Below are 21,703 nucleotides of genomic sequence, written 5' to 3' on the forward strand. Positions count from 1 at the left end.
TCGCTACAGCTAGACAATATGGAACAGGTGCTCTAGGTCTATGTGGCCCACCCAGCCACAGAAAGGTATTCAAAAAGTAAAGAGAAAGACCTGGCATTCTAAATATGCAGCCAAAATCGAGATAAAGTTATTAAAATATTTGATTATTTATTTAAAATATATTTAAAAGTAAACACAGCAGCGTATAGAATAAATAGCAGCACTATCTAATATGACATAACAGCATAAATAAATGGCTTCAGTATAAATAAAATATACAATAGCATAAAATGGCAGCAGTGATATATCAGCAAATGGTATTAATATAATCAAATAGTATCAATGATAAAATTCAACCATAGAGTATCCGTAATCCGTACGTGGGTTTAAACATAAACTGTTCCTCCTGTACCGCAGTGGGAAGTGCAAAAGTGCATTCAAATAGCAGCAATAATTAATGTCCAGCAGACCTCAGACTGTGTGCAGGTCTTTGCATATGAAATTGCTATTCAACGCTATCCAGGATGGATAACCTTAAGTATTTACAGTTCACAATTGCTACTGACTTTCTGTAGCAGCGCACGCATGAATCGCCAGTCTTTCCAATAACACACGGAAGGCCAGAAGGTACAATGTGGTAACTTCTCAAGGTGGAGTCCCACTCAGGTACAGTTACTGTATAACCTTGTTACCGGTGAACAGAGCTCTGCGCGTCACCTGGCGATCGACGTATTGCGAGAGGTTGGCCGTCAGGGAATTGATACCCGAGATTATGGGACGTCCAGGAGGAAGTCTCCGGAAGAAAGATAAAAAGCTCTGACGATACATGTCCTTACTGAGCGCACAAGCCAGCCGTGGGAACGTAGTTTTGGACAAGCGCAGCTGACATCCATTATACTACGAATTATCAAGCCCGCATTCACACATCGACCAGACTAAGGTAACAAGGATATATAGTAACTGTACCTGGGTGGGACAAGAAGTTACCACACTGTACCTTCTGGCCTTCCGTGTGTTATTGGAAAGACTGGCGATTCATGCGTGCGCTGCTACAGAAAGTCAGTAGCAATTGTGAACTGTGAATACTTAAGGTTATCCATCCTGGATAGTGTGGAATAGCGATTTCATATGCAAAGACCTGCACACAGTCTGAGGTCTGCTGGACATTAATTATTGCTGCTATTTGAATGCACTTTTGCACTTCCCACTGCGGTACAGGAGGAACAGTTTATGTTTAAACCCACGTACGGATTGCGGATTCTCTATGGTTGAATTTTATCATTGATACTATTTGATTATATTAATACCATTTGCTGATTCTTCACTGCTGCCATTTTATGCTATTGTATATTTTATTTATACTGAAGCCATTTATTTATGCTGTTATGTCATATTAGATAGTGCTGCTATTTATTCTATACGCTGCTGTGTTTACTTTTAAATATATTTTAAATAAATAATCAAATATTTTAATAACTTTATCTCGATTTTGGCTGCATATTTAGAGTGCCAGGTCTTTCTCTTTACTTTTAGAATATGAACAAAGGCTATATCAGTAAGTGCCATATAATCATCTTATATACACATTGGTCAACAGTAGCCAGAAAGTGCATCGGGCAAGGAGGGCATTAATCACATGTGAGATTTGTTCTTTTTTGCTCATTGTTACTCTGGTCTTGCACCCTAGATCCTGTTTCGCCATCCTCTGGACCCCAACTTGTTTACCATGGACATGGTCACATCTGCTATGGAAGCCAATGACTGGCTTCAGCACTGACATTTCCCCAAGACACACGTCACTGGCCGAAAGTAAACTAGCCAGGGACCAGAAGCTGGAGGAGGTCTGGAGCAGCGAAAAGCAGATAAGTACAAAGTACAAATCTTTCATTAGGTGGTCTTCCGTAAAGCCCCACTGTCTGGAGTATATGGCTTATTGCGGTCCAATGAGAGATAAAAAACACTAGGGGCCAAAAGTAAACACTTCATAATTCCTGGAAAACCCCTTTAGAGTCCATTCACACGTCCGCATAACGGGTCCGCAGCCACTCTGCAATTTTCAATGTCAATTCAATGTCCGGATCCGCACTTCCGTTCCACGGCCCCACAAAAAAAAGAGAGCATGTCCTATTGTCCGCAGCCATGGACAAGAATAGCCATTTCTATCATAGTGCCAGCCATGTGCGTTCCACTGCAGAATCAATTTTCTATTGAAATGAATGGAGAGATTCATATACAGGCAATCTGCAACAAAATCTGCACCATAATTCAAACCATGCCCACTCGGCTCTGTTCGGAAGTGAATGGAGAGCACGCTGTGTATATGCGGTGCTCTCTCCTTCACTCTGAGGGCTTTGTTCTAGAGATACTTGCAGGGTCCCAGAGGTGGTAACCAAATTGGTGGCATAGGCTAGAGATATGCCACCAATCTCTGAGATGGGCCAACCCTTTTAGGATTTAGGGGGAGATATTGTTTAATGCAGAATAAAGAATAGGGTGAACACAAGAAAAGTAAGAGAAGACACATGGATTATGCAGCAGATATATATAGTAATGGGTTATTCTACAAGTTGGCTATCTGGATCGGAGTCAATGTCTAATATGGTCAATACACATATGTATAGCTTACCTGGGAGATAGCTTGCCGCCATTCTGTATGTATGTAGATAGCTTTCCAGAGGCAGCCAACATTAGCCCAAGATAAGGAGGAGAAGGTTTCATAGGTCTGGATGAGAATTCTGGATGAAACTGCACGCCAACAAAGTATGGATGATCTGCAAACAGAAGAAATAGAATACACTGTATAGCACAAGATTGTGAATGACGAATGATAACAGCATTCTACAGACATTGAACATACAGAAGAGGCAGTGTCCATACTCGAACACTGCTCCTTTAAAACTCGTCCTCACTTTGGTCGTGCAGTGATGAGGAATAGTTCATTCTGGAGATCTAGTGGAATGCCAATTGTGGGTAAACCCTAATGTATTTTGAAGAGTAAAGCCAGAATTACACTGCTTGCACCGAAGTAACTGTAGAAGTAGCACAATCCGCCATGGGAGAGCCCCCAATCTATGACATTCATATGTTTCAATAGGGTCTATTTAAAGGATAACTGTCATATACAGGGAGTGCAGAATTATTAGGCAAGTTGTATTTTTGAGGATTAATTTTATTATTGAACAACAACCATGTTCTCAATGAACCCAAAAAACTCATTAATATCAAAGCTGAATATTTTTGGAAGTAGTTTTTAGTTTGTTTTTAGTTTTAGCTATTTTAGGGGGATATCTGTGTGTGCAGGTGACTATTACTGTGCATAATTATTAGGCAACTTAACAAAAAACAAATATATACCCATTTCAATTATTTATTTTTACCAGTGAAACCAATATAACATCTCAACATTCACAAATATACATTTCTGACATTCAAAAACAAATCAAACCTTTCTTTGCAAGGACACTCAAAAGCCTGCCATCCATGGATTCTGTCAGTGTTTTGATCTGTTCACCATCAACATTGCGTGCAGCAGCAACCACAGCCTCCCAGACACTGTTCAGAGAGGTGTACTGTTTTCCCTCCTTGTAAATCTCACATTTGATGATGGACCACAGGTTCTCAATGGGGTTCAGATCAGGTGAACAAGGAGGCCATGTCATTAGATTTTCTTCTTTTATACCCTTTCTTGCCAGCCACGCTGTGGAGTACTTGGACGCGTGTGATGGAGCATTGTCCTGCATGAAAATCATGTTTTTCTTGAAGGATGCAGACTTCTTCCTGTACCACTGCTTGAAGAAGGTGTCTTCCAGAAACTAGCAGTAGGACTGGGAGTTGAGCTTGACTCCATCCTCAACCCGAAAAGGCCCCACAAGCTCATCTTTGATGATACCAGCCCAAACCAGTACTCCACCTCCACCTTGCTGGCGTCTGAGTCGGACTGGAGCTCTCTGCCCTTTACCAATCCAGCCACGGGCCCATCCATCTGGCCCATCAAGACTCACTCTCATTTCATCAGTCCATAAAACCTTAGAAAAATCAGTCTTGAGATATTTCTTGGCCCAGTCTTGACGTTTCAGCTTGTGTGTCTTGTTCAGTGGTGGTCGTCTTTCAGCCTTTCTTACCTTGGCCATGTCTCTGAGTATTGCACACCTTGTGCTTTTGGGCACTCCAGTGATGTTGCAGCTCTGAAATATGGCCAAACTGGTGGCAAGTGGCATCTTGGCAGCTGCACGCTTGACTTTTCTCAGTTCATGGGCAGTTATTTTGCGCCTTGGTTTTTCCACACGCTTCTTGCGACCCTGTTGACTATTTTGAATGAAACGCTTGATTGTTCGATGATCACGCTTCAGAAGCTTTGCAATTTTAAGAGTGCTGCATCCCTCTGCAAGATATCTCACTATTTTTGACTTTTCTGAGCCTGTCAAGTCCTTCTTTTGACCCATTTTGCCAAAGGAAAGGAAGTTGCCTAATAATTATGCACACCTAATATAGGGTGTTGATGTCATTAAACCACACCCCTTCTCATTACAGAGATGCACATCACCTAATATGCTTAATTGGTTGTAGGCTTTCGAGCCTATACAGCTTGGAGTAAGACAACATGCATAAAGAGGATGATGTGGTCAAAATACTCATTTGCCTAATAATTCTGCACGCAGTGTATATATTTTTTTTTTTTATAAAGTGTAGGGCAAGTGATAGGTAACAATTTTGCAATAGACTTTATTTAGCCAAAACGTTTATTTTTGGTAGAAAACTGGGGCTGAAATGGCCCTTAGCAGCACTCTTCAAATGAGCGTTGCTAAGGGCCATCCGTCTCCTATTAGAAAGGGGGAGATGGGCTGTGCAGATGCTGTGCTTCTGCCTCCCGTGCTTCCCTGGGCACAGGAGTCTTAGGAGTTAAAATTACATTTATATTCCCCCTTTCTATGCAATCTAAAGCTCCGTTACATTCACTGACCTGCGATCCCTGTGATAATAATTCATGAAGCAGCAGCCGGCTCACTGCGCACAGTGCTTCTACTTCCGGCTGCTGCTTCATGAATTATTATCACAGGGATCGCAGGTCTGGCTGCACAGCCCGTTTTTTCTAATCGGAGATGGATCTCCCTTAGCAACGCTCATTTGAAGAGTGCTGCTAAGGGCCATTTCAGCCCCAGTTTTCTACCAAAAATAAACGTTTTGGCTAAATAAAGTCTATTGCAAAATTGTTACCTATCACTTGCCCTACACTTTAGCAAAAAAAAATATGACAGTTATCCTTTAACAAGCCAAGCACCTAAGTCACAAATGGCATATATAGAAGTCATATTCTGTTATTTCAAACAACTTCACTTTAAATGAAGAAACTAGCTCATAACCTTCAAGCTCAATGATCTCCATCCTCTGTCCCTCAGTGTCATGTCCAACAAACTTTAGACCTTTTTCTTCAAACTGTGGAATAAGTTCTGGATTCACCTGTGTAGAATTAGAAAGAGAAAGACTTTAAAGGGGTTATGCCAATAATGATGTAAAACAATAAAAATCAGACATTACATAGTACATGACAATCTCTTTCTAACAAAGCTAGAAACAGCCCTGTACCTCACATGGATCCAGAGATCTCCATATTCATTGCTCCAATTGTTCTGATAGATTTATATCCAGCTGGCAGCTCAAGGAGCATGTCCTTTCTCAGTAAGTGTGTCCCTTTTCAGGGGGGGTGTCCTTTCTCAGAGGGTGTGTCTTTTCTGCTGTAGCTCTCTCCCTGTAACTGACACAGCTTCTAACAGAAGATAGAGCTGGTGGCAGTTGAACATTTAAACTGAGCAGTGAGTTGGACGTTGAAATTAAGAAAATAACTAACAGCAGGTGGCGCTATACAGATACATTTTATTGAATAACTCAGGAGCTAGACTACCTTTTTTTTATTACATGCAATTACAAAAGTATTCAGAACCAGCTGCTGGGTTAAAAAATGTAGAATATTTTTCTGACATAACAATTAAAGGGTAAGTTTACTTTGCAGCAAAATTTTACAGTTTATAAATATCTGCACAAGATGTTGTGCCTCAATTTGCACCAACAAATGGTACATACATCTTGCAACACATTTATTACGTGTTTTAAACACTTTTTGTGGATCACTAGTCAATGAGTGTGGCTTATAGGAAAGAGTATGGCTTACTGGTAGGGGTCTGGCTTAAGATGCATGTGACAAAACGTTTGGAACAAAGTAAGCCCACTGCTGTCCCTTGCAGACGCAAACTCCACGCCACTTGCCATAACATCAGGCATTCTGGTTGCCAGCTTCCTCTGCAAGCTGCTGCCTAGTGCCACAGTCCCTGTCAACTTAGCGTGCTCACCTCTAGCCTCTTAAAAGACCAGTGCACGTGCTTGCCAATCCTTCCCCCCCCAAAAATGGCTAGAGTTCCCTGGGTATTTTAGGCACTCTCTCGAGGCAGAGGGTGCCTGAGCTTTTAGGTTCCCTGGTGACCAGCAAAGGTGTTTGACGTCTAGTGCTTCTGTTTATCCTGCGTTATTTCTGCTTATATTTCTGTCTATGCTCTTGCCTGTAACCAACCTGCCTGTGTGCTCCTGCACTTCCAGTTTCAATTTTTTTCTCGTGTTTAAGTTAACCCAGTTTGTCTGCCTTGTCCAAGTTCCTGTCAAGTACTCAGCTTGCCTGTCTTGACTCTGTCTTCACCAACACCCTGCCTGCTGGTTTATCGTGTCTCAATCTATTGACACTATCTGCGCGAAGTTCAGATCTCTGACTGCTCCTGCAGTTTTCCTGCTGTTTTGATGCGTTTTTGGTATCCAGAGCTCATGGTGCTTGCCCCAGAGTCCCTGACCCCAGTTGGTCAGATGCAACCATACCGGGACTATCCCAGTAGGTGGCAGTCTGATTGCTCCCGAGTAGCAAAGTACAGATACCTGTACAGGTGTTAAAGGGTGAATACCAGGGGACCACCAGAATAACTCCCTTAGGGTTAGCCCAGAGTCAGACCAGTTGGCTGGCACAGTGGGTCCATACTCACAAATTGTGCAACATGTCTAGCAAGATGTAACAAGCCTCATACAGCATGCGTCACTGTGATAACTTTGGTGCATCTTTAGACTGTCTGGTATGTTTACATTGTCTATATATTAGACAGGATCAGTAAATCTGCTCCACTGCATTTTCTTTAACTATTCCTGAATTTCAGTCTCAGTTGTAGTCCACAGCTGTATTCACAGTCCTTTTGGTTGTTATTGGAAACAGTCAACAAGTTTGTTGTCAAACCTCTTGCAGCTCAGTTTAACTCCTATAATGCAGTGGGATAATTCGTTTTTCCTTCATCAAATTACTCTAGAGTATCTGAAATAAAGACTTCACTGTAACAATAACAGGGAGCCGGCGACGCGCTTCCCCTTCGCAGCGCCGCCGCCATCCCGTGCATGTAGGGGAGCGGGGACGCGGCCAGCGGCCTCGTCTCCACAGTAACCAGGGGGCGGGGAGGATCCGGCCGCGCTGAGGAGTCCTCCATCCCCTAGACAACGAGCTGCAGGGGAGCTGAGCGCCAATAATGGTGAGTCGGCGCTCAGCTGTATTGGACTGTGTATGTGAGTCACACAGGACAGAGGTTCGGGTGGAAATTAGGGCTGCACTCTTCCCTTCCTATGTAACATTCACTTCCTAGAATGTAAATCTAAAAATATGGGGGATTTTACCTCTGAAGCCAACAGATTTGTGAATGGAGTTGTCACCGCCAGATCTTTGAGACGTTCTGATAGACGTTCTTCAGTACCTCCTGCATGATGTTCTTTTGTTTTGGTTTCGCTTTGACATCTCTTCTCCCTCTCCCAGCTGTCATCTATTAGCAGTGATTGCCTCCCTATATATCTCCTCCCATACTGCTTCACTTTGCGGTTTATACTACTTCCTGGATTCTGTTCACTGCTTGAAGTTGCTATTGCTGGTTCCTCAGATAAGTCTATTTCTTTATTTGCATTTTCCTGTTGGCTTCATCATTGGTGACCCTGACTCCCTTCGGATTAAGTGTAGGGAGCCGGTGGTCGTGTCCCCTCACTATTATAGGGTGTTCAGGTGTCACACAGTCGAGGTACGTGGACATGCAACTTTCTATCATTGAGATCTTTGCATGGGCTGAGCAGCCAGGGAGAGCTCTAGCGCTTTAATAGGGCTCACCCTTTTGTTCCTTAGTTTGGGATCAAGTCAGTCGGATCTTTATTTGTTACTTCTTGTTTTCTGCAACACCATCCGTGACAGGAGTCCTGAATTATAATATACAGTAGACTGTAGTCCAGGTTCAGTACACGATGTGTAAGTAATAAACTTTATTCACCAAGTGACTCAACATAGACTCATTCTAAGCATATTACTGCAAAATAATGTTCATGGTAAACTTTTGGGGTTTTCCTTGGAACTCCAAGCCTTACATTCCCATCATTAGTTTAGCTGCCATCTCTGGCCCAGCTCTAGGTTTACTATTTTTTTCTTATACATAGTTCCTCAACATCCTTTGTCATCCTTACCCAATGTTATACAGTTAACTATGTAATGAGGAGATTTATCCTGTTGTCTTAGGTGTATAACCTCTGTAAATACTTGGCACTGAAGACTTATGTCCACTTTTGCAACTAGTCTTTCTTTTTACAGTCTCCATCTTAAATAAAAATAAAGCAATTTAGAGTGTTTTTTTTGTGTTTCCAGTGCCAATGCATTTGTACATATAAAAAGAAAATAGATGTGACGCACTGGACTAACTATTGACCCAAGAGGTGCACTCAGTTGAGTGGGCTCACCCAGTCCACTCAAAAGGAGAAGTATAATAGAACAAAAGTAACTGGGCACTCTCAGGATATCTGGACCATTTGAAATTTATTAACATATAATAGCATGAATAACTGTACTTATTGACAATGATAATATAAAACTGTAATAAAAATACCTGTCCACTAAGCCATAATACACAATGTGCAGTACTCCAATATGACAAATACTACAATATAAAATACTAAAATTCGAGGAATACAATAGAATAAAAACTCGTATAAATATTCAGCAGATATGTGTATGGGAAAGTCAAATATTAAAAATTTGGCGATAATCCAATGTCCTTTATGTATGTCTCTTTCGATAAATGACAGGGATATCCAAAAAAAGCAAAGTCCCAATGAGCAATCAAAGAACAAACTCAAGCGGCGTCCCGCTAATAGCATCCACCAGCAGCGTCCCACTGGAATAATAATGCAGTTTTTAAATCGCTGGAAAATAATTGCTGGATAAAATCGTACGGTCTTAACGTCTCCTTTGATAAGTCGACAAAGATGCAGTTATGGACTTCCTCAGTAGCTACTGAGGAAGGGGTACTTCTAAACCCCGAAACGCGTCTAGCCTAGACAGGACCCCAACATTTGGACCACTTGGGAAGCTGGAGATTTGACTGGAAAGTCGCAAAGAAAGAACTACCTGGCACAAGAAAGGTACACTTGGAAAAGAAAGTGTAAGGCCTGATTCCATGGTGAAAGCCTGACTACATGTGCCAAACAATTGCAGTTGTGCGAGTTTACTATAAGATATGGTCTGCAAACTCAGAAGTCCATAACTGCATCTTTGTCGACTTATCAAAGGAGACGGTAAGACCGTACGATTTTATCCAGCAATTATTTTCCAGCGATTTAAAAACTGCATTATTATTCCAGTGGGACGCTGCTGGTGGATGCTATTAGCGGGACGCCGCTTGAGTTTGTTCTTTGATTGCTCATTGGGACTTTGCTTTTTTCGGATATCCCTCTCATTTATCGAAAGAGACATACATAAAGGACATTGGATTATCGCCAAATTTTAAATATTTGACTTTCCCATACACATATCTGCCGAATATTTATACGAGTTTTTATTCTATTGTATTCCTCGAATTTTAGTATTTTATATTGTAGTATTTGTCATATTGGAGTACTGCACATTGTGTATTATTGTGTAGTTGACAGGTATTTTTATTACAGTTTTATATTATCATTGTCAATAAGTACAGTTATTCATGCTATTATATGTTAATAAATTTCAAATGGTCCAGATATCCTGAGAGTGCATTTGTACATATATATGAGACAGGCACTCTACACTTGAAACAACCCGGAGAGAGTATTGCCTTAAATGAGTATTTAATATTGCACATCTACATTCACAATAAATAAAAACCTGTTCTAGAACCTAATTAAAAACAAAGTCAGCCTTATACTAAACAAAAAGAAAATAATGTACATTAAAACTGAATAAAAGTAAAAAATAAAAATATGTGACGTATAGTGGCAATATTGCTGTATGTATGATAGGTCTACAAATATCATTATAGTAGCTCTTGGATGGTTATAATATTAGTACCTAACATTCATACAGCTACAGAGGATTGCCACGATAGATCGCACATTTGCACGTGATGATGGTGGGTTATAAATGGTAACACATCTGCATCTGTTAGTATTAAGTTATTATTAGTAATACATTTGCATATGCAAATTTCAGGTTATAAATAATAACACAATCAGTATCTAGTTGGGCGCACAAAGTTCTGTCTATGGGTAATCCACCATTAATAGTACTTATAAGCCTATCAGTTTGTTTACAGTGATGAAATACAAAAGTGATACATTTGAAAGTCTCTTCTTTTCTTTGTGTCCACTGTAAAATTATATCTTCATTTGGTTATTGTATCATTCAGCTGTATTACCATTAGTTTTTAGGAGCGATAATATCCCAACAGTGATCAGTGTTGAGTACTCACTGTTTAGCCAATGGTATTTACCAACCGTGGCGTCCCACGTGGTAATCAGCACATTGGCCTCCTCCCTGTGAGTGTTGCGGGTAATGTTACCTTTGCTCGCGGCTGAGTTCTCACACTGTTGGTGCTTACAGATACACTTGCAAGCTCCGAGACTCACTTGCTAAAAATCAATGGAAATATGAGAAAATAATCTATTCACTACAAGTAATGTGGAGCGATTCACGGATAATATAACTCTCCTCCTGCAATCCCCCTACCTCACCAAAAGACAGAGGCGGTTTGAGACCGGCACATGGGACGTCAAGCAGCAACCGCGGAAACCGCAGCAAACTCAGCCACGAGCAAAGGTAACATCACCAAGAGTGCCTGTCTCATATACATATACAAATAACCAATTGCTTTAACGGGGTGAGTCAAATTGACAAGAGCACCATATGCATAGTAACAAGAGGGTGAGCCGCTATATTCCTCCAGTGCATGTTTCCATGGCAGACTCAAACTGTCACAGTCGTTACCTCTGGCTGTGACCTTCTGTCTTTGCTCTCGCTGCAGCTCTGTTCCTGTGTGTTCTTTGTGGGTTAACTCCCCTGTGTGGGGTGGGGGTTTTCTCCCACTGTGCTGACGGTACATAGAGCTCATGTTTTGTCTGTGCTGCCTTCCTGTCACGACCGCTATCCCAGCAGCAGTCGTGTCGCACCAGACAGAGGGGAAGGGGGACCCTTATCTACGGATGGGAAATAGAATGGCCACCCCTGACTAACCCTAAGCTGGCACCTGTCTGCCCTGATACCCTAGACGGGGTGTGAACCCGTGCGGCGAGCAGTATGCCTAAACCCTCAGTCGCCCTAACAAGACTGGACTGGGGAAAGGCCGATGGGAGCGCTAGTCACCATCACTCACGTCTAGGAAAACAACAGGGGAAGACAGCAACAAACAAACAACAGCAGAGATAGACTTATCCAGTCACGAGCAGAGAAGGTGATCCCAAACACGACAGTCCACGCCGGACAAGAGCTCCACAGCAACACCATCAAACGATCTCCTTCAAAGGTCAGAGTAGCACTGGAAGTAAGGACTATATCTGGCAATGACTGCAAGTGAAACTGAAACTAATATAGTATCTGGGAGTGGCAGACAGGACTCACCTCAGAAGGATGCCTACAAACTCCCAGTCAGGACAAAAAGGTTCACAAGGCAAAACCTGGATGACATACCCTGAACCACGGAGCAAACTCACAAGCTATCGCGAGTAGCAAGTCGCTGCGACCTTCTCCTCCCAGACCTGTCTGGATCAGTCACAGTCGTGACACTTCCCTGGTTTTTGTTTGTGCAATAACTCTTGTGTGTCTGTACCTGATTTCCGTTTGTTTATTGCTTGACGACGCGGTGGTCTCTCCTGGGACCTCCAACTCGTGACAGAATGAACAAGTGAACTTTCACAGAGTTTTTTTTGTTCTGTTTTCTGCTTATCTGTGGTGTGTGTGCAGTCTGTTTTTGTTTCCCTCTTTATGGTGCCTTTAGGTATCGGATTTGGTTGCCTTGGTGTACTGGCTGCGGTGTTCTCCGTGTATGCTGGTTGCCAGGGGTGACGTCCGGTTCAACCTTTTTAGCTTGCAGTTCTGCCTACGGCCGTGTTTTCCGTTATCGGCGCAGGTATCTGCTTCTGGTCCTGTTCCTCCGGAAGGGGGTGTCAGCATGTTTGACCAATCAGTTCTTGGCAGACATGCCATTCTCCGGAGGGAGAGTGGAGGGGGAGGTGTTAGCACACTGCAGTTCACCGTGACTTTTGTGGCCGTGTAGGCTGGCAGCATTCCCCTTGGCGTGCAGAGTGCTATGGGCAAGGCCACGCAGTATTCCACTGGTGGAGCTAGTCCTTCTCTGCTCATTGCCACTCCTGTTGCGTTTTTCGTGTAGGCTGTTGCTAGGGGCTGCGTGCTGGCTGCGGTTGTCTTAGGTGTTCTGCTTGTGTACCTCTGTACCCCTTTGATTCCGATTTTCTTTGTATTCCAGTCTGGTTCCTGTTCCTGGTCTTAATCCTCCGGAAGGGGGTGTCTGCATGTCTGGCCAATCAGTTCTTGGAAGACATGTCATTCTCCGGAGGGAGAGTGGAGGGGGAGGTAACTTCTTGGTGCGGTTCACTTGACGTGTATGCCTTATTGGCTGGCTATCTTCCCCTGGCGTACTGGCTGCGGACCCTCCGTGTAGGCTGGTTTTCAGGGGTTGGGCTGGTTGCGGTTGTCGTGTGTGTTCCTGCCCATGTACCTCGTCACCCCTTTGATTTCTGTCCCCTTGCCTGGTTCTGTTTGGTTTGTTGCCCCACTTCCTCCCCTTTTCTGTTTGGGGAGGAGAGGGGGGGGCTTTGAGGGGTGGGAGTGTCACAGTCGTTACCTCTGGCTGTGACCTTCTGTCTTTGCTCTCGCTGCAGCTCTGTTCCTGTGTGTTCTTTGTGGGTTAACTCCCCTGTGTGCCTATTAGGAGTTAATCCTCTCTGTCTGCTCCATGGGTGTGGCTTCTCTGCTGCACCCATGGAACCTGTATATAAGGCTGAGGTTTCCTCAGTTCTGTGTCAGCTCTCCTGGTGTGTGTTGTCTTGTCCTGCTCCTTGTTTGTACTCACTCTCCCATGCTGCTGACCCATGGGATCCGTGTCTGTCTGTCTGTGCTCTGTGGGTTTCCTACTTGTTCATTCCCGTCCTCTTTGATGTCCTCTTTCCTGTGTTTCTGTTATCTGTTCTGCCAGTTATGTTTTAGTTACCTTGTGTGTATTCATGTCTCTGTTCAGCAAGTCCTTGCTGCACCTTTCTTTACAGCAGAGTGCCATGCGCAAGGCCATGCAGTTTACTACTGGTGGAGCAAGTCCTTCTCTGCTCATTGTCACTCCTGTTTCCTTGCTATGTACTCCTGCTTGTGTTATTAGTTGCCCTGTTTGTATTTGCCTGTCTATGTTATGTATGCCTATGTGCCGTCGGTACGTTCTGGTACCTGTTGTCCATTCGTTCCTGCTGTCACTGTCTAGTTCACGCTCCAGAGTGGACCCTGGCAACTTCCTGCTGCAAAGCCTAACCCTACCATCTGGGGCCCTAGTGAATACCAGGAGTTGCTTAGTCACGCCCCTCTGGAGTATTACTAGACAGTGGCGCAGAGGGGGTTTTCTCCCACTGTGCTGACGGTACATAGAGCTCATGTTTTGTCTGTGCTGCCTTCCCTGGTTTTTGTTTGAGCAATAAACTCTTGTGTGTCTGTACCTGATTTCCGTTTGTTTATTCCTTGACGACGCGGTGGTCTCTCCTGGGACCTCCAACTCGTGACACAAACATTGAGTAGTCTGATCCTATAGTTCTGGTTAATTCCATTTGACCTGTACTTCTTGTCAATCTACTACAGTACATATAAGTTTGTATGAATACGGGGGGGAGATGGAAGTAATGGTGACTACAGGATTAGACTACATAGGATTTGTCTGTAGTCATGTATGCCTGTATAAGAGCTGTATACACAAAACTATAGAAATGTGACAACTGATGACCTAGCATATTTGCTGTGAATCTTTTTTTCCATGACTGCTGACCCACCCTTGGATATCCCACTGATGACACCCTTTACCATAAAAATATCACTTTATTCAATAGATCAATAAAATATAGTAAAACACGTGTAAATGTTGGGACATCTGGAGACAAGTGGGGGTGGCGGTAGGGCTGTGGGCAGTGAGCGCTTCTATTGTGGATGCACTCATCTCTATTTTAAAGGGAGTCTGTCACCTCCATATGGCCATAAACAGTCCTCACATTGTCCTATAGCACACCTATACACGAATGTAATAGTACCTTTGTCTTTGCCTGCATCGCTTTAACTACTGCGCATGCGCCAGCAAACGCCCCCTTGCCGCTGGTTTTGCGCCGTACGCCAGCACATGCGCAGTAGTTAAAACGATGCTGTGCCCACAATGGGCATCGCAGTGCGCATTCCCTGGCCTGGCGAGGCAGTGCGCAGGCGCGGGATCTCGGCCGGACCGAAGGATGACGCAAGGGAATAGGAGGGCGGGCAGAGGCAGAGGATGGGGCGGGGAAACAATGAAAAAAGGCAGAGCCGCCTGGGCTCCAACACAATGAACGTCCCCCCTGGGCACTTGCGAGTTGAATGCTGCGGCCTAGTGCCCTTAGAGTATCAGAGGCCGATGCAGGCGGCATGATGATGTCGTCATCGTGCCTCCTGAGCAGGGGCAGTATAGAACTCGGGACACAGGCCGGAAAAGGCCTGCAGCACATCGCTGACAGCTTCATGGAGGGCATTGTTTCTAATGGGGCACTTAATAGGTGCATTTTGTACTGGAACACATAAGGGGGTATATCAGCTTTATAGGGACATTAGCTCTACTAGGGGCACATTAGGGGGTATTTTTTGACTGGCGCACATTACACAGAGGTATTTTCTGTACTGGCACACTTTATAAGAGGGTCATTTTTGTACTGGCACACATTATAATGGGTATTTTTGAACTGGCGCTCATTATATAGGGGTATTTTTGTACTGGTGCACATTATACAAATGTATTTTATGTACTCGCAAACATTGTAAGGGGGTATTTTTTGTACTGGCACACATTATATAGGGGCATTTTTGTACTGGTGCAGATTATATGGGGGTAATTTTTGTACTGGCGCACATTATACAAAGGTATTTTATGTACTGGTAAACATTGTAAGGGGGTATTTTTTGTACTGGCACACTTTATAAGGGGTTTTTTTTTTTATTGGTTCACATTATAAGGGAATTTTTTGTACTGGCATACATTATAGGAGGTATTTTTGTACTGGCACATTATAAGTGGCATTATAAATTCTGGGCACAATGGGGGACATTATTACTATAAGGCTCCATTCACACGTCCGCAAAATGGGTCCGCATCCTTTCCGCAATTTTGCGGAATGGGTGCGGACCCATTCATTCTCTGTGGGGACGGAATGGATGCGGACAGCACACAGTGTGCTGTCTGCAGCCGCAATTGCGGAGCACGGCCCCGATTTTGGGTCCGCAGCTCCGCAAAAAGATAGAGCATGTCCTATTCTTGTCCGCAGCTTGCGGACAAGAATAGGCATTTCTATGGGGGTGACGGGCTGGTGTGTTGCGGACCCGCAATTTGCGGGTCCGCAACACACCACGGACGTGTGAATGTAGCCTTAGGGGCACTGTTACCAATAAATACAACTCTGGTAGAGAATTATTTTTATTGGTGGGACTTTTGTTAGTATTATTGATTTAGGGGACACAGCTTAGCACAATTGCTTTTGTGGAGCACTATATTTACAGAACTACTAGTATTAGGGGAACTATTTCCTGGGCACAAATATTTTTAGGGCACTGTGTGCCAATAATTATTGAAGGGGGCACAATCTGTGTTTCTGTAGAATAGTACTTGGGAGCACAGTGGGCATAGTATTGGGGGTGGCAGGAAGGGGCGTTCAGAAGGTGGGAGAATGATGGAAAAGTAGGAAACTAACATGTCTATGTCAAACTGTGCAGAGACGAGACATGACTGAAAGAAATCATCATGGCTAGGGATGAGCAAATAGACTTTGGATAAAACATCCGAAGTCAATTTGCATAAAACTTTGTTAGAATACTGTACGGAGTGTTCCGTTCAGTATTAGAATGTATTGGCTTCGATGAGCAGAAGTTAATACTTTGCGAAGTCTCGCGAGATTTAGTGTAATAACTTCATAAATTTATTTCTTAAAAACGTATACAAAGAGGCAGGGCTCACACGGCACACAATAGTAGCAGGCGCAGGATTTGAGGCTGCAGGCAGGGCCAGTGAGAGGAGGAGAGTGCTCGCTGGCCCTGTCAATCAAGTGGAGGAGGGGGCGTTTTTTCAAACAGAGGATGCGGCGGCTACCAGCAAGTCCGCCCAACTTGCTGGTAGTGAAGAAATTTACATATCATAAAAGTACGTTTTTTACTGTAATTACTGCACAGCCCGAGGTAAGAGGGGCATATATGGAATCTGATTACATTAACAAATATAATAAGTCAAAAACTGAAAATTGGGGGGTGACAGAAGCCCTTTAACAATAATTGGCTCACATAACGTATTGATTATTCATTCTCATCATGCCCGGGATACTTTGCTCAATAATTTATAATCCTGATATACAATAAATGAATACATCTTGGTAGGTCCTCAATTCATGTATCTACTGATGTCAATCACAGTTTGTGATTAAAGTGCATCTACAAGAATAGAGTATATGATCCATGGAGTCCATGATTAGGGTGCATAGAGCACAGTTGTAGAGGTTATATCCAATCCATACACTTCTATTATCAATACTCTGTAGATTATATCCCACACGTGAATATTCCACTTTTTGTTCTAAATGTGGTGGTAAGTCTCTACAAATAGCGCATTGGTTGGCAATGAAAACGCAATGAAAATGCATGATTATCGCAGTTACTGAAATGAGCTCTCAACTCACTATATACAGATTAATGATATATAGATCGATGTATAGGGAGAAGATGAAAAAAATAATGTAAGAAGGGAAGGAGGAACAATCAGAATAAATGGAGACTATAATTCATGTACGGGTTTTTGTAGTATTTTTGTGGTAGTGTTCCTGATCCCATGGATCCAGTCTGTAATGAAGACCACACAATGTTATGTGACATATGGCTATTGAGGAAGGAGCAGTGGCTCTGAAACGCATCTAACGGTACATATGTTACTGTATGTTTGATGTCGACATCTATTCAAAGAATTGTATGCCAAGCCAACAGCCGATGCAATTATCAACAACGTTCAAGTATATTGGATAATGGAGTGCGTTTGGTGCGCAGCAGGACGAACGAACACGTGTATGCTGGGAGGCACGCTGGAAGTTTGAACAGCATTATCAGCCATAGTGGGGAGCTGCAAGAGCGGTAGCGATATAATGATAAGGCAGGGGTAAGTGCACAGCCCCACAGCCCATCTGGCTCCAACTTACTGTAAATCCTTGCTTCAATCCACCTCCAAGGTAAGCGCTCCCCACTAAGCCTCAGAGTCACCATCGTTTCAGCTACCAACTAACAGGTAAACCCTGATGCATACAGACTTTCAATAGCAACGCTACCTGCAACTACTTACTAGCACACGAACAACACTCATTACCTAAGCGCTTTTTTAGGGTGAGTGCTACATATGAGACACTCAGCACTACGAGTGGTACCTACAGACGCCTATTAATACTAATGCTACTGGCATATTAATACCAGCATAATGCGCTATTTGTAGAGACTTACCACCACATTTAGCACAAAAAGTGGAATATTCACGTGTGGGATATAGTCAGGGGAGGGCTGGCAGCCTTTGTCCTGGGTGGCAAATCCAGTCAAGTGGCCCATTTTAGCCCCGTCCATTATTAAAAGCTCCTCCTACATATAATAGGCCACTCCCAACAAACACTGTACAGCTCACATTCTATTGTTCAGGCCTGTCTCTACATCATACGGAGAGGGGGGGCCTGTCCTGGCTGCACTGCCTGCTTCACATTATACAATAAACAGCAAGCTACAGTTAGGAAGCTCCTCCGCTCTCCTCCCTCCCCAGATCCTGCTCATTGCCTGTGGTTCCCCCCACCATCTGCCACCCGCCCGTGGCCTGCTGCCCCCCGTGGCCGTCCTCACCTAACTCTGAATCCTCCTTCTGCAAATGGCAGGGGGAGCAGCCGAAAGCATCTCCTCTCCTACATAGCGCCCCATACCTCTTACATCCAGTGATGTCACCTTTTTTGTAGACGTTCTCTTTCCTCATCTTCTCCATTCAGACCAGACCGCCATGATGATTTTTCTGCCATCTCCCGTCTCTGCAGAGATTGACAAACAGACATTAGTTTCCCACATGTCCATCATCTTCACATCTTCTGAAAACCCTTTCCTGCCACTCCCAATACAATACTGCAGAAACAGTCCCCCTGGAAATGCTACTACCACACAGATAGTGCCCCCTTCAACAATTATTGGCACACAGTGCTCTAAAAAATAACTGCGCCCAGACACTAATAGTATAAAGATAATGTCCCCCAAAAATAATTGTGCTAAGCTGATACTATGCCAGGGTGCCCCCAAAGTAACAGTGCTCCCCAAAATCCCACCAATAGAAATAATTCTCTGCCAGAGCACACTTAGTAGTAATAATGCCCCTATAGTGCCCATACTAGTAATCATGTTCCTCATAGCCCCCCAGTAGTAGTAAAGCTCCCCATAATACCCCCTAGTAGTAATAATTCTCCCTATAATATGATTCTCCCTATAGTGCCCGCAGTTAACTTAATGTCCCCATAATGTATGCCAGAATAAAATACCCCTATATAGTGCCCCAGTAAATGCCCTCATAGTGCTCCTCTCCCCCTTCCCCATAGTGTCCCTTATAATATACCAGTAAAAAAAATGCCCCTTCTTAGTGCCCCCAGCAGATGCCCCTATAGTGCTCCTCTCCCTCACAATGTGCCAGTAAAAAATGCCCCTTCTTTGTGCCACCATATGCCCCAATAGTGCTCCACTCCCCCATAGTGCCCCCAAATAATGCCCCATAGTGCCGCTCTCCCCTATAGTGCCTCCCATAATGTGCTAGTAAAAAATGCCCCCTTAGTGCCACCAAATGCCATAGTGCCCCCCATAATGTGCCAATAAAAAAGGCCCCTTTAAAGCCCCCACTTCCCCATAGTGCCCCCAAATAATGCCCTATAGTGACACCAGATGCCCCATAGTGCCACTCTCCCCTATAGTGTCCCCCACAATGTGCCAATAATTACAAAAAGCCCCTTTAGAGCCCCCAGATACCCCCATAGTGCTCCTCTCCCTCATGGTGCCCCCCATAATGTGCCAGTAAGAAATGCCCCCATAGTACCCCCTCCATAGTGCCAGCTCCTCCTATAGTGTCAGCTCCCCCCATAGTGTCAGCTCCCCCCATAGTGTCAGCTTCCCCAATAGTGCCAGCCCCCCCATAGTGCCAGCCCCCCCATAGTGCCAGCTCCCCCCATAGTGCCAGCTTTCCCCCATAGTGCCAGCTCCCCCCCATAGTGCCAGCTTCCCCCCATAGTGCCAGCTTCCCCCTATAGTGCCAGCTCCCCCATAGTGCCAGCTCCCCTCATAGTGCCAGCTCCCCCCATAGTGCCAGCCCCCCCCAATAGTGCCAGCTCCCCCATAGTGCCAGTTCTCCCCCCCATAGTGCCAGCTTCCCCATATTGCCAGTTCTCTCCCCCATAGTGCCAGCCCCCCCTATTGTGGCAGTCCCCTCATAGTGCAAGCCCCCCCATAGTGCCAGCTCCCCCCCATAGCCATAGTGACAGCTCCCCCCCCCCCATAGTGACAGCTCCCCCCGCAAAGAAAGAAAAAAAAAACACTAATACTTACCTCCATCAGCAGCGATGCAGGCCTCTTCCGGCCTGTGACCCTGCTGTGTGTTGCCCGGCTCAGGCGGTGCGATAATAATGATGTCTGCGCTGCCTGAGCCGGCCTCTGATAGGCTGCAGGCATTAGTGCCTGCGGCCTATCAAAAGAACAGGGGAGGGACACGCCTCTCCCTCCCCTGCCCCACAGCACAGCCATCTGTATCGCTGTCCTGAGGACAGCGATACAGATGAATATGGAGATGAGCGCTTCCACAATGGAAGCTCTCATCTCCTACTGCCCGCCGCCAGCCCGCCACTGCTGCCCGCCGCAATTACATCCAGGGTCGCGCGCTGCCTGTGGTGATCGGCGGTGCGGCCCTGAGGAATAAAAAAAAAATATATTTTTTGTTAAAGACGGCCCAGCGGCCGTTTTTTTAAGGGCGGCCTGGGGGGCAATTGCCTCCCTGCCCCCTGGCCCAGCCCGCCCCTGGATATAATCTACAAAGTATTGATAATAGAAGTGTATGGATTGGATATAACCTCTACAACTGTGAGGTATGCACCCTAATCATGGACTCGTCACATTTTTTGATGATAACACTTTGTGATGATATACTCCATTCTTGTAGATGCACTTTAATCATGAACTGCGATTGACATCAGTAGATACATGAATTGCGGACCACTTACTGGTCCGCAATTCGGACCACTTACTGTTATTTCACATATATATTCTTATTATTATAGCCAAATTTACCACCCTAACTCCTCCCACAGTTTTTACACTACATAGACAGTAATATACTTAAACGTGCAGATTGTTCCCGATTGGTGTGCTATTACTTTGTGGAACGTTTCACCGAATGGTTCACAAAATATCTGCGTTTTTTTTTTTGCGAAATTGGTCCCATATGAATGAATGGCAGAATGTTCAAAACTAGAGTGGGAGCTGACAAAAGCTAGAGTGTGAGCTGAAAAATCAGGACATGATTTCTAAACTGCCACCACTCCCTTATTTTCAAGCCCACCTACACAAATCTTATATCAAAACGTTCAGCTATCCCTGCTGCCACTAAAAATGTCCACGGCTAAGCCGTAGTCCTGATAGTTTTGTCCATTTGTTTGCAACTCACGCTGCCCATTGACATTCATTGAGACTCCACTCTAGCCACCTCAAATTTAAAAGGGCAATTTCTAAACTGCGACTGTGCCTTCATTATTAATATTTCAGAGAAATACTATGCATCAAAATATAGGTCTGGGCCTTGTGATTCTCACTGTAGGATTTATCATTTTTAAACTACAACCGTTTGAAGATGGCAACCGCCAGTGAAGTGAGCAAGTTGGAGCAGTTTGTTTTTAACCGCTCTTCTCTGCCCTTGCTGTAGAGTGAGTTGCCATAGGAACCCAGGTGTGTAAGCAGCCAGCAGAGTGATTAAAGCTAGAGTGTGAGCTGAAAAATCAGGACATGATTTCTAAACTGCCACCACTCCCTCATTTTCAAGCCCACCTACACAAATCGGGTGCTAATGCTTTTATAAATGTATGTTTTAATGTAACCGTAAAGCACTTTGGGCAACAACAT

General features: G+C 44.3%; 1 protein-coding gene across 4 annotated transcripts in view; it reads right to left on the reverse strand.

The window, feature by feature from the left end:
* The window catches only part of CTPS2 (CTP synthase 2), a 305,004-nt gene that overhangs the window by 59,630 nt on the left and 223,671 nt on the right, over positions 1-21,703 (reverse strand). For 2 of the 4 annotated variants that reach the window (XR_005777445.1, XM_040423328.1), the window contains exons 17-19: positions 5,340-5,436; positions 2,606-2,750; positions 546-548 (exon numbers count right to left, since the gene is read on the reverse strand). Coding sequence is in view for 3 of the 4 variants with exons in the window: in XM_040423328.1 (XP_040279262.1) it covers positions 546-548; positions 2,606-2,750; positions 5,340-5,436 (245 nt within the window). In the remaining variant the exon portion in view is untranslated. The remainder of the gene's footprint in view (positions 1-545; positions 549-2,605; positions 2,751-5,339; positions 5,437-21,703) is intronic. The other 2 variants (XM_040423329.1, XM_040423331.1) reach the window with 1 other exon arrangement.

This window comes from Bufo bufo, chromosome 3 (genome assembly GCF_905171765.1).
Source record: "Bufo bufo chromosome 3, aBufBuf1.1, whole genome shotgun sequence".
In the NCBI taxonomy this organism is placed as follows: Eukaryota; Metazoa; Chordata; class Amphibia; order Anura; family Bufonidae; genus Bufo; species Bufo bufo.